Source organism: Dendropsophus ebraccatus, chromosome 4 (genome assembly GCF_027789765.1).
Source record: "Dendropsophus ebraccatus isolate aDenEbr1 chromosome 4, aDenEbr1.pat, whole genome shotgun sequence".
NCBI classification, from domain to species: domain Eukaryota; kingdom Metazoa; phylum Chordata; class Amphibia; order Anura; family Hylidae; genus Dendropsophus; species Dendropsophus ebraccatus.
Window position 1 is genome coordinate 17,880,558 of NC_091457.1, and position 16,172 is coordinate 17,896,729.

General features: G+C 42.4%; 1 protein-coding gene across 4 annotated transcripts in view; it reads right to left on the bottom strand.

Moving 5' to 3' along the window:
- ANO1 (anoctamin 1) overlaps nucleotides 1-12,288 on the bottom strand; it is a 135,516-nt gene extending 123,228 nt beyond the window's left edge. For all 4 annotated transcript variants that reach the window (XM_069965208.1, XM_069965206.1, XM_069965207.1 and 1 more), the window contains exon 1: nucleotides 12,186-12,288. In XM_069965208.1, coding sequence (XP_069821309.1) covers nucleotides 12,186-12,249 — 64 coding nt within the window. In that variant the 5' untranslated portion in view covers nucleotides 12,250-12,288. The remainder of the gene's footprint in view (nucleotides 1-12,185) is intronic.
- Between the last annotated feature and the right edge of the window lie 3,884 nt (nucleotides 12,289-16,172).

Below are 16,172 nucleotides of genomic sequence, written 5' to 3' on the forward strand. Positions count from 1 at the left end.
TGCAGAACATCGTGCTAAATTTATTTATGTATGTCCATAGTTACATAAAACTCAGCAGGTAAGACACCAATCGGCCATGATGATATCAGGTGACAGCTGTTTCACGCTATACAGCGCTTCTCCAGGGTCTGGAGAAGTGCTGTATAGCGCGAAACAGCTTTGGTTTTTTTTGTGGAAACCATCATGTTGATGCATAGGTTTGTATTGGAGCTGGATCTGTCACTGACATGCTGCAGACACAATGACGTGTATTCACATGTATGAACTACCAAACCCTGCCTAAAGGATCACTATATCTATATATCTGTCCAGTACTGTTATAGGTAGATCCGCCCTTTAATAATAAGTCCAGGGAACCTATATCAGATTTATACCCATCCACCTAATAGGCTCCTGCAGAATAATAAACTGGGATTTACATAGTTAAATAATAGGGTTGAAAACAGACAAAAATTCATCAAGATCAACCTATAACTCTCCTGTGTTGATCCAGAGCAAGGCCAAAACCCTCATTTACTATGAAACACAGTGGTAACTGTGTAACTGGCTTCTGCAGCCCTGCAGTTCCTGAGGCAACCACTAGTGGCAGCAGAGGGGCCTTGTCACACCTTGGAAATTACATTTCCTTTAATAAAGTTGTGTTACAACGTTCTATAACTTTATTAAAGAAATAATAATAAAAAAAAAATGTTTTATTTGTCGGGATAACCCTTTAACCCCTTGATGCAAAATGACGTCCCGGGACGTCATAGTTCCTGCATTATGATGTCATAATGTGTAAGAGCTCTATGAGAGCTATTAGCAGCCGGGTCCTCACCATGCATGATGAGCTGCGGCAATTGCGCTGCCATCTGCCATTAACCACTTAGACGCTGTATTCATTTTCTATGGAGCTGCCGGATAGAGAGTGAATAGAGAATGAATGGAGCTACTACTCTGGACAGTTCCTGACATGGACAGAGGTGGCAGCAGAGAGCACTGTGTCAGACTGGAAAGAAAACAACATTTTCTGCAGGACATACAGCAGCTGATAATCTATATAACTTTCTGAAACCAGAAAAACAACCCTTTAACATACCTTCCTCCACGGCATCTCCTGTGCAATAGGGACAGATCAGCAGGTTAGATTGGTCTTGCTTGCTGAAAGTTCCCCTTTAAAGGTCACACCCATCTGACTATTTAGTAATATACAAATAGTAATGTACTGACCTCTGTAACAATAACCTTTAGTTACCCCATAATAATACCCTGATTACATCTTCCTTTTACAATAGAATACCTTAAGAATGTATAGCATAGTGTGATGTGTAAACTGGTAAAGGCTAAAAAACCCAACAGCCTGCTATGTGTAACATACGAACAGAGTAAGACCGAGACGCCGTCACTCATCACCTGTCATCTAGTCATGTGATCAGCACCTGTGACCTTGGTCACATACCATCAGTATGGGTCTTGATACTGTTGCAACTCATAACATATTTGTTATGGCAATATGATGATTTCCCACCCTACTCCCCTCATGGTGCCACTGATCTGACCTTTGTAGTATAAACCAAATAAGGGGGCACTCCCGAGATTTTTTATTTATTTTTAATAGCATATGCGCCAGAAAGTTGTAATTTACTTCAATTTAAAAATCTCAAGTCTTCTAGTACTTATCAGCTGCTGTATGTCCTGCAGGAAGTGGGTATTCTTTCCAGTCTGACACAGTGCTCTCTGCTGCCACCTCTGTCCATGTCAGGTTTTCTATGGGGATTTGCTACCACTCTGGACAGTTCCTGACATGGACAGAGGTGGCAGCAGAGAGAACTGATTCAGACTGGAAAGCACACACCACTTCCTGCAGGACATACAGCAGCTGATAAGTACTGTAAGACTTGTGAATTTTAAATTGAAGTATATTACAAATCTGTCTAACTTTCTGACAGCATTAGCGTGCTCCTGTTATGTCAGTAGAGTATCTCCAGCTATATTACTCCAGTTTACAATCTACTTGTGATGGGGTAAAGAGCTGCAACCCGGCAGGGCTGGAGGGATGGACGACCCCAACATAACTGACTATGGCAATAGATATTAAAGGGGTACTGTAATGATTTTTTTTTTCTTTCAAATCAACTTTGAAAGTTGCAGCTGTGTACTACAGAGGGTTGTTACTTCACCTGAAATCTATAGTTTTAGAATAGTTTTAAAATCAACCTACCTTAAAGGGGTACTCTGGTGAAAAGAAAAGAGATTGCTTCTATATAAAAATTTCCAGTCTTCCAGTACTTATCAGTTGCTGTATGTCCTGCAGTAAGTGTTGTATTCTCTCCAGTCTGACACAGTGCTCTCTGCTGCCACCTCTGTCCATGTCAGGAACTGTCCAGAGCAGTAGAGGTTTTCTATACGCTTCTGCTCTGGACAGTTCCTGACATGGACAGAGGTGGCAGCAGAGAGCACTGTGTCAGACTTGAAAGAATACACCACTTCCTGCAGGACATACAGCAGCTGATAAGTACAGGAAGTCTGGAGATTTTTTAATTAAAGTAATATACAAATCTGTATAATGCTACGTTTACACGAAACAATAATTTGCACGATCGTACGATTAAGGATGTTGGAGTAACGATTTTTTTTTTCATAACGATCAGCGTTTAGACGGTATGCTATATCGTACGGAAAATTCGTTTTGCGATCGCTTAAGCCTATTTCACACATTGGTTAAATTGGCGAACGACTGTTCACACGGAACGATCTGTGAATTTTTTGCGAACGATCAACGACGATTTGAGAAGTTGTTGAAAGATCAAAATGAACGATCTCTCGCTCGTCGCTCGATCGTTCGCTGCGTTTACACGTACGATTATTGTTAGAATTCGATCGTTAACGTGATAATTCGCACGATAATCGTTCCGTGTAAACGCAGCAGAACTTTCTGTCATCAGTTGATTGGAAAGAAAAACATTTTCGCCGGAGTACCCCTTTAACAACTTGAGGATTCATTCAACCGACTTCATCCAGATCCGCACGCAGTCATAGCATGAAGACAAAAAGCAGCCACGTCTTTCTAATCTGCCACAACCACTTTAAGTGTTCAGTACTCAGAAGTTTGCACCACAGATGTCTTCCCGGCCGTCATTACATCTCTCAGTATCCGCCTAACATGAAGACAGATGGGTGATTTACTGCTATCAGGTTGCAAGTCCTCTGTATGAATCCCACAACACACATACTGGGCGTATTACATCCCAAGCTTTAATTTCACCTACACCGACTGCGGATTTAATCCCACCAGTTCTAATCTTTTCATCTCGGAGATCGATGTAATTTATCCCGTATGTGAACATATCCTGAAGGCAGCCCGGCTTATATACCTCTGATAGTAATGGTTTAGTGTCCTTACTGCCAGGCTATTACCCTATGCTTGTGTCCGTCATCTGGGTCAAGGGGAAACCTTAACAAAATAATATATTGATATGTGATATATAGATACCCATCAGCAGGTCGTATCAATAGACAGAAATTGGGGGAGATTTATCAAACATGGTGTAAAGTGAAACTGGCTCAGTCGCCCCTAGCAACCAATCAGATTCCATCTTTCATTTTCCAAAAAGTCTGTGAGGAATGAAAGGTGGAATCTGATTGGTTGCTAGGGGCAACTGGGCCTGTTTCACTTTACACCATGTGCTGTTGAAAAACTACAATTCCCATCATGACTGGACAGTCATCGCTATTGCGTTTGTCACTACTGCGAACGACCGAAAGACATCTTATTCCATGCAAACGATTTGCGAATGAGCAGCGATAAAAATAGGTCTTATTAAACGATCAATGATTTCTCGTTCGGTCGTTAATCGATAACTGCTCTTCAAACGAACAATTATCGTTTAGATTCAAACAATTAAACGATAATCTAAACGATAATTGTCCCATGCAATAGGGCACTAACAGTTCGTTCCATACTTGATAATTTTATTTCTGTCTCCTTCCCTCATTTCTGAGTTGCTGCTTTCTGCTGAAGACATAGAAAACTGTGTGTGAGCTGTTCACTCCCTCCTTTCCCCTCTCTTCATGAAACTGCTCATGTAATCAGTGTCCCTGGCCGGCTGTCTCTGCTCTTTGTAATGCCAGGAGGGTTAATCACAGTGAGGTCATCAGCAACTTGACCTCAGATTAACCCTCCAGCATTACAGAGTGCAGAGACTGCCGGGACACTGTTTCCATAAGCCATGTCATGAAGAGAGGGGGGAGTGAACAGCTCACACACAGTTTTCTGTGGCTTTAGCAGAAAGCAGCAGCTCAGAACTGGGGGAAGAAGACAGAAAAGATAATAACAAGTATGGAAGGAATTGTTAGTTTCCAGGTAGGGGGATGATTCATTATGTATTTAACCTGACTGACTGAATACCCCTTTAATAATGCATAAAAAAGTCCCCCATGTAGTGTATACTATATGTATCTAATATTTCTTTAGAAAGAAGTGTCCACATTAGAGAGCCAACACGTGTTAGGTATGCCTAACCATGGTCACAATCTATGCACAAATACAGCATTGTACTAGTGATGGTAATGTTAGTTGTGAAACCTCACTTACATAGTTTTTTACATAATAAGCGCTAAAAAGGACAAACGTAGTGTCATAGTACAGGTGTGTCACTACTCCTTTATCCACCTGTCAAAAGGTATTTGTGATAGGTGTCACACTCTGAGATGATTAGTGCCTTTTCACTTGGTGTCTCACTCTCCCCTATTTCTGAGCACAGCTGAAGATCTAAAGGGTTAACAACATTGTTTGTAATACTGTTTATCTGTTGCCCAATCAGTGGCTTAGGTGCCTCACACTTTCCCACCTATCACACTCTCACACTTCACCCCTTCTAGCACTTTCCCCACCAATAGGAGGTTAGTCCTGGTCACCCTATATAGGATAGTTAGTTCCTGGTGAGAGGGTCTTCTATAGTCTCTACCTAGGCCTGGCCTGGCCCAAGGCCCTCCTAAGCGGTCTTCTAGTCTTCTGTTAGTTGGAGGGAGAAGATATTCTGTTTGAGTTGTGTGAGATAGAAGCTATGCAGTGCTAAACCCAGAGGATGGGTAATTGCCACCTGGGAAAACCATCCTTAGGGTGCGTTCACCCGTACAGAATCCGCAGCAGATCTGCAGCAGATTTGATGGTGCAGATTTGATGCTGTGTTCAGTTACTTAGATTAAATCTGCTGCGGATCTGCTGCAGATCCGCAGCAGAAAATCCGCTGCGGTTCCGGTACGTGTGAACGTACCCTAAAGATACTCAGGACAATCCACCTATCAAGGATTGATCCACAGTGGAGCATAGTGCCTAAGCCGATGAACTCCATTGAAATCTGCTCGACTTACTCAGGGAACCTTGAGGGGTTAGCTACACCCAGTTGTTTAATCCTGGGACTACCGGATCTGACACTCTGTGGGCTCTTCTGGCAAAAGGCGGTCTTTTTCTTCTTCTACTTTCTTTTTAGTCCTAACTGTGAGTATGCGATTCTTCACCACAATTCACACTTGAAGTTGTCCTAGCAGAGTTTTGCACTACGAGGCAAGGTCCCTGAACCTTACTACACCTAAGTCTCACCTACTACCTACACTCCAAGCATCTAAGCCAAGCACTTCGTGTTGTCCATCAGGAGAAAAGGTATTGTTGTACGTCCATTTTTGTCAATATCTTTTGCGTACTTTTTTACCTTCTACTGTATTGCACTGAAAATTCTGTTCTCATCTGCACCTGCACCCACACACCTAGTGCTACCTTTACAAAGTCTAGTGCTAGTATACCCGGGGCTGGGCATCAACACTCCTGGCCACCGTGACAAGTGTCCAATCAAAATATCACCACCTACTGTAGCCACCCCAGATGACTGCACCAACGAGATGGTATCTCCGGTTGCGAGGGTAAAAAGGTTGAAAGTATTATGGCGGTATTGCCCTTTTGAATAGTTTTGGCATATCAACAGGGTGTACCATCTGGGACCCTCACCTATTGGGAAAGTAGGGGTCCCATGACCCTCTTTTGCTGGTTCTGTTATCCATATAGAATTTAATGGAGAGGTGGTCCCTCTCAGGAATTTCAGAACCTGCCCAATAGTTTTATCTACGTGGATGACCCGGGGTCACCAGAGGAACATTCGGTGCCAGTGGAAAGTTCTGAGTTCCTATTTTGAGAACTCATCTAAGCTCCGTCAGGTCAGGACTCACACTTATAGGTTTGTTTGTGTATGCATTGGGGCTGAACAATGCACGGATGACAATTTTAGTAGTTTTATCAAGCTTTAATATTTCCCTTCTGATATTCCCATTTGTTTATTTTTGAGTCTATGGGAATATATGCAAAAAAGGAAACGTGAAGTTCAGGAGCCTCAATGAAAAATCTAGAACTGGGTCCCCACCAGCTATGGGTCATATAAAAAAACAAACAAGCTGAGGCCACGTTCACATGGCGCATAACACCGTCTGTTCTGTGACCCGGCCGGGTCACAGAACGGCCGGTGTTACTGAAGATCATCCAGACCGATACTGCAGTACTGGCCTGGATGATCTTGAGTAACACCGCCCGTCCTGATGATCTTCGTTTCTGGTGAATTCGGATGTGGGCGTTTCTGGTGAATTCGGCGGGCGCATCCCAATTCACCACTGAACTGATGTCTGTGCAGCCGCTATTCAATGAATAGCATCTGCCGAAAACTGACCTGTCTTTGATAAGGAGTCCAGTGGGCGGTGTCACTTTATAGACTGGACTCTTAAAGGGGTGCACCAGCGTGGGGGCTCTTTCCTCCCCGGTTCCAGCGGCAGGTCCCGCATCACGGCGCTCCGGTGCCCAGTTCCCGGCCGCTTTCTGGTGTCTGACGCCGGCCGAGACGCTACGTCTCAGGGCCGCTCAGCCACTCAGTGAAGGAGGCGGGATCCGTTTGAAGTCCGCTCGGATCCCGCCTCCTTCAATGAGTGGCTGAGCGGCCCTGAGACGTAGCGTCTCGGGCGGCGTCAGACACCGGGAAGCGGCCGGGCACCGGAGCGCCGTGATGCGGGACCCGCCGCTGGAACTGGGGAGGTAAGTGGACGTCTTTTATTTCAGCCACCTCCTCCCCGGTCCCCCCAAAAAAGTCCCCCACGCTGGAGCACCCCTTTAAGCATGGAAACATCAGAGATTTCAATAACTAAATTACAATTTATACTGAATCTTTTCCCATAATGATATATATCAATCTGCTCAGCTCCTCCTGCTCTATAACATGATGGCGATAGATTAGGTAGCATTTTCATGGTGACGGGTTCCCTTTTAATATGTAGCTTGAACATATCTATGTAAAAAGAGAGAATATATAATACTGTGCATGATGTAAATAGCCGTGGTGGTAATTCTCTTATTGTCCACTGCATTTTCAATATACAACCCCTATCCAGGTCCCACTCCGACACCATGTGTCCCCCCCCTTGATCCCTTGAAATCTGCTGTTGGGACTAAAAATCACATTTCTCCAATGGTTTCTAATATCGGTCTTGTAGAAGTATATAGAGCCATTGACACCCGATGTAACACAGCACACATTGTGGGATTCACTTAGTGTCGGAACGGAACCAAAACTAAAGAAAGTTGCCGGAAAGAGAATTACCAGCTTGGCCTTAGCAGGGGGGCGGGGGTGGAATTACACCGGAGTGCCGCTTTAGGAATCAGATTGATGAAAGAACTGTCGACAACCCTCACCACGCCTGGAACATTTTTGATAATACACATGGCGAGTCAAATGGATCCTTTCCTTGACCTCTTGTCCCAATGAAAGTTGGATTAGAGTTGCTCTGCATAGATGACAAAGAGAATTATGACTGATACCGCAATGACAACCAAATGTGTCACCCCGGTGTCTTATTACTTCATGTAGCAGCGGTGGATGGAGGCGGATCATCTCTTCATACATGTGATAATTAAAGCTCAGTGTGTTCAGCTAGTAAAAATTCATATGCCAAGCATGCGGATTGCCACCAGCTATTAGATACTCTATTTGACTCATCGGGTTTCCTAGAGATAAGCCATAGCTACCCTGTAACAGGAGCTGAAAACATAGTAGTTTCCTGGTCAGAGCAGCGTTCATATATTAAACATGTACATTACCAGCATTTCCTGGGACTCACGGCTAGAACTGCTGACTCACGTGATTGGGGTTAATTTAGGAAAATGACAAAGAATGAATAATTCAATGGAAGACACAAACATACTAAGCATGTTAACTGGTAATAATGTAGAAGAAGAATAAAAAGGAACAAAATTAGAGAGGAAAAAAAAATACAGAGGAACGAAATATACCAATAGAATTAAAAGTGCTAAAAATGCGTAAAAATAAAAAATAAGTGGAAAAATAAATAAGGGAAAAAAATAAGTGTTAAAAATACGCAAAAATTTAATGGAAGAAACAAACATTTTAAGCCTGTTTACCAGTATTAGGCTATGTTCACACGTTGTAAGACACCAGCCGTTCCATGACTTGGCCGGATTATTTTTACTCTCGCTAAATTCGGATGCGGGTGCATCCGTGTGCGCCCGCATCTGAATCCCCCGCTGTACACAATGGAGCGTGCGGCCGGAGCCACATGCTCCATTGTGTGAACTGACAGGTTTTTCTGCGGCCGCTATTCATTGAATAGCGGCCGCAGAAAACTGACATGTCAGTTCCTTGCGGCACCGCTAGGGATCCCAGCCGGAGTATATACTATGTGTATAGACTCTGGCGGGTATTCTATGCTTTCACATACATGTGTGCTGTATTAATGACAGCCGTTGTTGCAACTGCCATTATTTCTACAACACATACGTTGTGTGACTATAGCCTTTAATGTAGAAGAAGAAAAAAGAGGAATAGGAATACAGAAAAGAATAAAAAAGGAATAGGAATACAGAAAAGAATAAAAAAGGACTAAAATTAGAGAGGGAAAAAAAAAATACATAAAAAATACATAAAAAGGACAACGTTGAGTCAGAACAACAGCTGTTATATATACAATCAGGCCTGTCAATATAAAATAACAACCGTCCTGAAAGACGGCCATCAAACTGACGAAAAAAGATGGTATGTGAACATAGTCCTATACAGCTATTAGCCACAGCTGGGATCAGAGTCATCTCTGTTTATTGAGATCTCAGCATGTAAGATGTAAGACATGTGGGGTGCTGTCACCCTATTAGTTCTTCCTCGTATACCCTGACAAAATGTGTACTGGCCCCTTTGAATTCGAATATTCGATATTCGTACACATATCCCGCGAATATTCGATATATATTCGATATGCGTTCAAATCCCTCAGCTTCCGGTTTTACCCTCCAAATGGTCAAATAGATGTTTTTCACTAATCGAATACTTGTTCCCATAGACTTTAATGGGATAGAATATTCAATCGAATATTTGAATATTCGCGGGATATTCGTACGAATATCGAATATTCGAATATCTCACTATTCGCTCATCACTAATGCCTGCATGGAGGATACAAATAATATATTATGATAGGGTATAGATGGTGGCCTTTTTACTATATGAGAGCATAGAAGGACCCTACGAACTATGTGAGGGCTAAAATTGAGTCTTAATACTACATGGAGGCATAAATTGGCTGCTTTTATATACCCTGTACACCATGATTATCGGTGCTAATTTGGTCATTGACCCTCAGCTATGGTGTAGTCCTCATGCTGCTCGATAGATATTAGACAGTTAGATATGAGATAAAGACATAGAAGAATGGATGGATGGCTAATTAGAAAACAGAAACAGCGCCATAGCTTCCTCTATGTTGTTTGTGGTATTGCAACTTGGTTCCATTCTCTTTTAGTGGAACTGAGCTGCACTACCACATCCAAGCTTTGGAGAAGAGTGGCGCTGTTTCTGGAAAAAGGCAGCTATGTTTTTGCAATGCTGGATAACCCGTTTATTTTTACATGATTATATATGTGTGAAATGTAGAAAGTCTTTTTCACTGTTCCCAGTCCCTGTTCACTATGAATAATGTGGTAGAAAATACCCTTTATTATTTAGAAAGCATTGTCATCTACTAAGGTTCCCTATGGGTAACATAATCAGTTGGGGGCCCACTGAGACTCACTCGCCCCCCCTAGGCAGAACCCCTAGCTACGCCCCTGCCATGAAGCAAATAACACATGTAGCATAATAAATTCTACACAACTCCAAAGACTTATTAGATGAAAAAATGAAAAATTCAGTGCGGGAATATGATAAAGAAATTATAATGACTGGGTCTCCAGTTACTCCCAGGTTCCTGTATTGTAACGCCCTGGAAGTGCCTGCTCAGCCAGTCAGTGACTGTAGCGGTGCGGGCATTCCTTAGCCACGTTGTGTTGTTGCAGAAACGGGAGCTTCAGGAGAGAGATGAAGGTCCATGAGCAGTGATGCAGCACTGGGGATGGGTAAGTATATCTTCTTTAACTTCTTTATTTCTATTTCTATTATGTTACTACACCCCCTGCCCACACTGTTTTTTTTTTCACCAGAGTTCTCCCTTAAGGGTGCCTTCACACCTACCGTATCGCAGTAGAAAATCCGCTGCGGATCCGCAGCAGATCTGCAGCGGATTTAACTAAATGAATGAACACAGCATTAAATACGCACAGTCAAATCCGCTGCGGATCCGCAGCGGATTTTCTACTGTGATACGGTAGGTGTGAAGGCACCCTAAAGGAGTATTCCTGCCTCAGAAAATTTTTTATCGTGAGTCAGGGCACTAATATAGGAAGCATACTCACCTGCCCTGATTCCCTGCCATTGCAATTTCAGCGCTCCCAATCCCTACTGCTCACTGTACAAGTCAACCCCACTGGAACTGCCTGCTCAGCCATACTCTGACCACAGTGATAACCCGCCAATGACTGGTTGAGTGGACAATTTCTGCTTGGTATGTTGTTGTTTTTTTAGCATCCTGATTTTTCCCCTTAGGACTGGAACACATTTATACAAAACTTCACAAAAATATTTTTTGACAAATTTTGGGTACTTTTTTTCCTCGTTAGATTAATTTTTCTCCATAAAATGAGCTAAAAGTAGAGATGAGCAAACTTGACGAAAGTTCGGGTTTGTATGAATACCTATGGCTGTATACATGGCAGTACTCATGGATTTTTCCAGTCAGTCCTCAGGCTGCCTCCACCTTCTCCAGGCGGTGGGATTCAAACTGAGACGTTCGGGATTGTATTGTATTATTTTTTAATATATTATTATTATCATTAATATTATTATTATACATTATATTATTATTAGATTATGTTCACAAACAATAAAATAATGGCAGAATACCGACATAATTTGACCTAAAAATTATGACCGTATTTTGTTATTATTTTACTGTGTGGGAACATTATTATTATTATTATTATTATTATTATTATTATTATTATTATTATTATTATTATATTGTTGTTGTCTGTTAATTTGTATATTTGTTATTATTACTATATTATTATTATTATTATTATTTTTATTATTGATATTATGTTGTCGATATCTATTAATTTGTAAATTTGTTTATTATTATTAAAATTATTATTATATGTATTTTTATTATTATTATACATTATATTATTATTAGGTTATGTTCACAAACAATAAAATAATGGCAGAATACCGACATAATTTGACCTAAAAATTATGACCGTATTTTGTTATTATTTTACTGTGTGGGAACATTATTATTATTATTATTATTATTACCATTATTATTATTATTATTATTATTATTATTATTATTATAATATTGTTGTTGTCTGTTAATTTGTATATTTGTTATTATTACTATATTATTATTATTATTATTATTATTATTATTATTATTATTATTATTATTATTATTATTATTGATATTATGTTGTCGATATCTGTTAATTTGTATGTTTGTTTATTTTTATTAAAATTATTATTATATGTATTTTTATTGTTATTATTACTTGACCAGCCCCTTAGGACGTAAGCACCTTCCTTGCGCACTACACAATATCTCTCAAAGTAATTGTATACATTAGGGTGATAAATGTACAAATCACATGAACAATTTTTTGAGCCCTCAAACTAATAAAAAAGAAAAAGATATATTGTAGTCATATAATGAGTTCAAAAGGAGGGAGAGATGGGAGGACCCAACTTTTTCTGGGAATCTAAGCCCTGACCCTGAACGTCCTATGCACTGACCTGTAGCTGACCACACGTCCATGGTAGGAGGGTCCTTCTGGCCAGCAGGCTCCTTGTCATCCATCCTGAGACTTGGTCGGATTGAGTCACAGCTAGAGATCAGCGAGTTTCCTTTTTTAGGGCTTTTAGGGGAAAGTAAACATTTGTCACAATTCACGTGTCTTCATTTCGAGTGGAGTCCCCACCCTCTTGTGCACCTACTACAAATCACAAGGAGCAGGCGATGAGGCTTGGTGGAGCAGCGTCCTTGGACAGACAGAGACTCATGTAACTAAGCGATGGTAGGGCAGTGCTCAGCAAGTGTCCTCTTATACAATTCAGTCCCACAACACCAGGGGTGACACCTTGTTTAGTCTAATAAATAGAAAGCAATGGACCCAGATCAATCCCTGACTTTACAAGTCCTCAGATAGTCTATTGCATCCTATTGCACCCACCACAGCTTGCCCCCCATACCCTTCCTTGCCAGGCTTCTCTGACTGCCTCCTCTACTCTATGCACTTTTCAAAGTACTCAGCAGAATCCTTATGGTTGGGAGGGGGGGGAGAGGGAGCCGCGATGTGTCAGTGGCAATGAGATACGCTGCCTTTACTGCCACTAGTCTGATAAATATTTAGACAGGACCCCAGCGAGAGGATCTCTTCTAAACATTTATCTCTATCGCCTATTACAAGCGTCTCGTCCTATACTTCTCTGTAGAAACTTCTTCGCATTTAGAGGGGGTCTCGTATATCTTTTTATTTTGTTTCAAGAATTACAGTTGCGTGGTAATTCAGGTTAAGCAGAGATGAGTTGGTCATTTGGTACAGTGTATCTAGGCGTCCAAAGCAACCTACTGTAGCGTGCACATACACCATACACCTATACTCCTCAATTGGAAGATGACGCAGATAGAAATCTTGGGTGATGGCTTATCTCCCGGAGAACAGAGAACAAAAGGATAGAACAATTGAAATCTCACATGCCTGATCTTTCAGTGGTGACATCAAAAGGCTACCATATACTTAAAGTGTACCTGTTATTTCAGAAATCTTTTGACATGTCACAGAGACGTCATAGTGACATGTGTGGTGTCCCACCACTGGTACTGTCTAGAGCCCCTGAGTAAGTCACTCTTTCAGGTTCACAAGTGGGAGATGTAGTATTGTTTATTATTTCCCCACTAGGTGTCACCACTGTTAAGTTACACCTGTTGCACAGCTAAAGTCACAAGGGTTAATCATGTTATGTCATGTATTATTTTTCTGACCAGACAGCGGTGCTTGTTTCTCTCTTGTCCTATCCTATCTCTTCTTTTTCACACACACACACACACACACACACACACACACACACACACACACACACACACACTCAGCCCCACCACTCACAGGAGGGTTCAGTTTGGCTCCTGTAGGAGGAGTTAGTCTTGGTGGAGGAAGTGAAGGGAGTTAGTAGTTGGAGGTCCAAGCGGACAGATGTGTGTGGAACTAGCTGCTTACAAAGTCTTCCTACTAGACACTAAAACCAGTATGCAGTGCTAAGTTTTCCTTAGGGGAGAGAGGCCACCTCCTGAAACAAGAGGAACTGACTCCAGTAGGACAAAGCTACCACAGAAAAGGTCTATGTATGTTACTGCGCAGCGCAGGATGACTGGGAAGTCTCGGAAGCCTGCTACACCCAGATAACTGACAACTGGGGCTTGTACTAGCCCCCTAGGATGGGTATCTCACAACTAGGGGGCATAATTAAAAGTTTTGATTGGTCCAGGTCTGCGTGTTCACACCAGTACCAATTGGTAGAACGAGTGGGGAGAGGACTGCAGCTGCAGCGCCTACTCTCCTCGCTCTGTGTTAGAAAAAATGAGTCTGACTTAGATGAGTCTATGGAGCCCGACTCTTTTTTTCTTACACAGAGCGGAGAGTGGACGTGCTGCAGCGTGTTCTCTCCCCACTCGTTCTCCCAATCACTACTGGTCTGAACACTCAGAGCCGCACCAATCAAAACTTTTGACATGTCAATGTTTTTTGAAACGACAGGTCATTAAAGAAAACTTTTTGAGAAATCTGAGGAACAAGTGGGGAGAAGCAGATTTTATACTCCCTGGTGCCCAGTGATCTCCGCCTAGGCAGACCCATTACAAGCCAACGGGGCTGGTGGATAGATAGGATTGACACTGGGGAAGTGAAGCGTACTCATTCTTCTCATCAATGGGGGTCCCAGCAGTGTGACCCCAACTGATCAAAACTTTCGACTTGTCCATCATTCGTCACACAGGGAGATATGTGTGCAACCAACAATTGTTTCTGTACCAAGAATGCTCGCACATTGGTGCCAGTCCCAAGTGGGACCATCTAGTGGGACAACGGAGCAATTTTCTGCCGAATCAGGCCGAATTGGACAGATATTGTTCTGTGTAATCAAGATAACAATCAGCCAAGGTGTGAGCGAATATGGAGCCGTGTAAGAGGCTCAGTAAGTGAGCGCCAATCTAGTAAATCAGTGCTTACTTTACCCTGTGCAGAGGGCGGTAAATGGGCATGGGCCTTTGGAGATGGATATTCGGGAGTATCCCAATACAGGGCTATGGTGATATAATGACTAAGTGAAGAGATTGCACAATTTGCTTAAATCCACAAAGACTTACTGGGCACCCAGCTTTAGGGGAGGCTGGCAAACCAGGGCTTGGGTATTAATAGGGCAAAAATTTTGATCAGTTGGGGTCTGGGAGGAGTGTGTGGCTAAATGCTGTATTTTCTGACTCTCTGCAAGAGATGGTCTCCATTGTAAGTCTATAGAACTTATGTCCTACTTGGGATCTTGTCTCTACCTAAGCATTGGTGGGGGTCTGTAGGACATGTCAAAAGTGGCAGAGGGCTAGTGAAAGTGGAGTGAAGTCACAAAGTCTGGAAAAGAAGACAGAATTTGTGCAAATTACAAATACTCATGGGAATTATAGAGGTACCAGAGAGGCGGGGGCAGCAAGCAGGGGTACTAGCGGAATTACAACTTTTAGGAGGCACTATAGGGACTATATAGATAAGGAGTCCATGCAAGTGTCCATACACCTATACTCAATGGGGAGAGGATAGATACTGTTGGAGACGGCTTATCTCCCTGAGAACAAGGATAGGATGAGATGAGATCCAACGTGCCCAATCCTTCTGATACCTAATACCTGCTGTTGGGGGGGGGGGGCATCTAAAGGGGCCACCATATACTTTAATGGACATAGGTTCCTTCTCTATATTGAGCTTGTGTGTCATATTTTATTGATTCCTCAATGGCCGCAGGGACCGGAGGGAAATGTCCTATGTATCAGCAGACCCCTGAACACATGATCATTTCCATCTCTATTTCTGTAGCTATAAAGATTTTTCATTAAATTTTACTATCTGCAGACACCACATCAGCATCAGGACCAAGAATACGGGGAAGATACAGGAACGTCCATAAACAACTGGCGGCCTCCATGTTCTCTAGGGAGTAATAATCCGGTCCTTCTGTTTGGTAAGCAGCTAGCTGATGGATTCTCCTGAGGAGATAGAGATTTGTCCTGTAGTCACATCATCATGTTGTACATGCCCCCGGGCTGGCCAGGATGTTCCTGTGTCAGAGAGCAGACAAGATGGCTGCCGGCCGGCCTACCAGTATACTGAGGATATAGAGGTAATTCCTGTTTCTTCACATATGCAGTTTAGTGATCCCCCAAACCCCCATCCAGGTGACTACTCTGTGTCTTTTAGTCATACCAAGATCAACGTGAGCCACAGTGTCTGGGGTCTTATTACTGAGTTACCCTCATCTATCAGCAGCTATAAAGTGTTCCTGTCATGGTTCAGGCTTCTGAACGTCCGTGTATGGCTGTCGACAAAAGTTTGGGTTGACGTGAAAATGTCCTAAGCGTTGTAAGCGAGTTCCGTGCACGAGCCCTATTAAGAATGACAGAATTCAAAGATGCTTAGGACGTTTCCATGGCAACTGGCCTTCTATAAGTAGCTGGGCCTA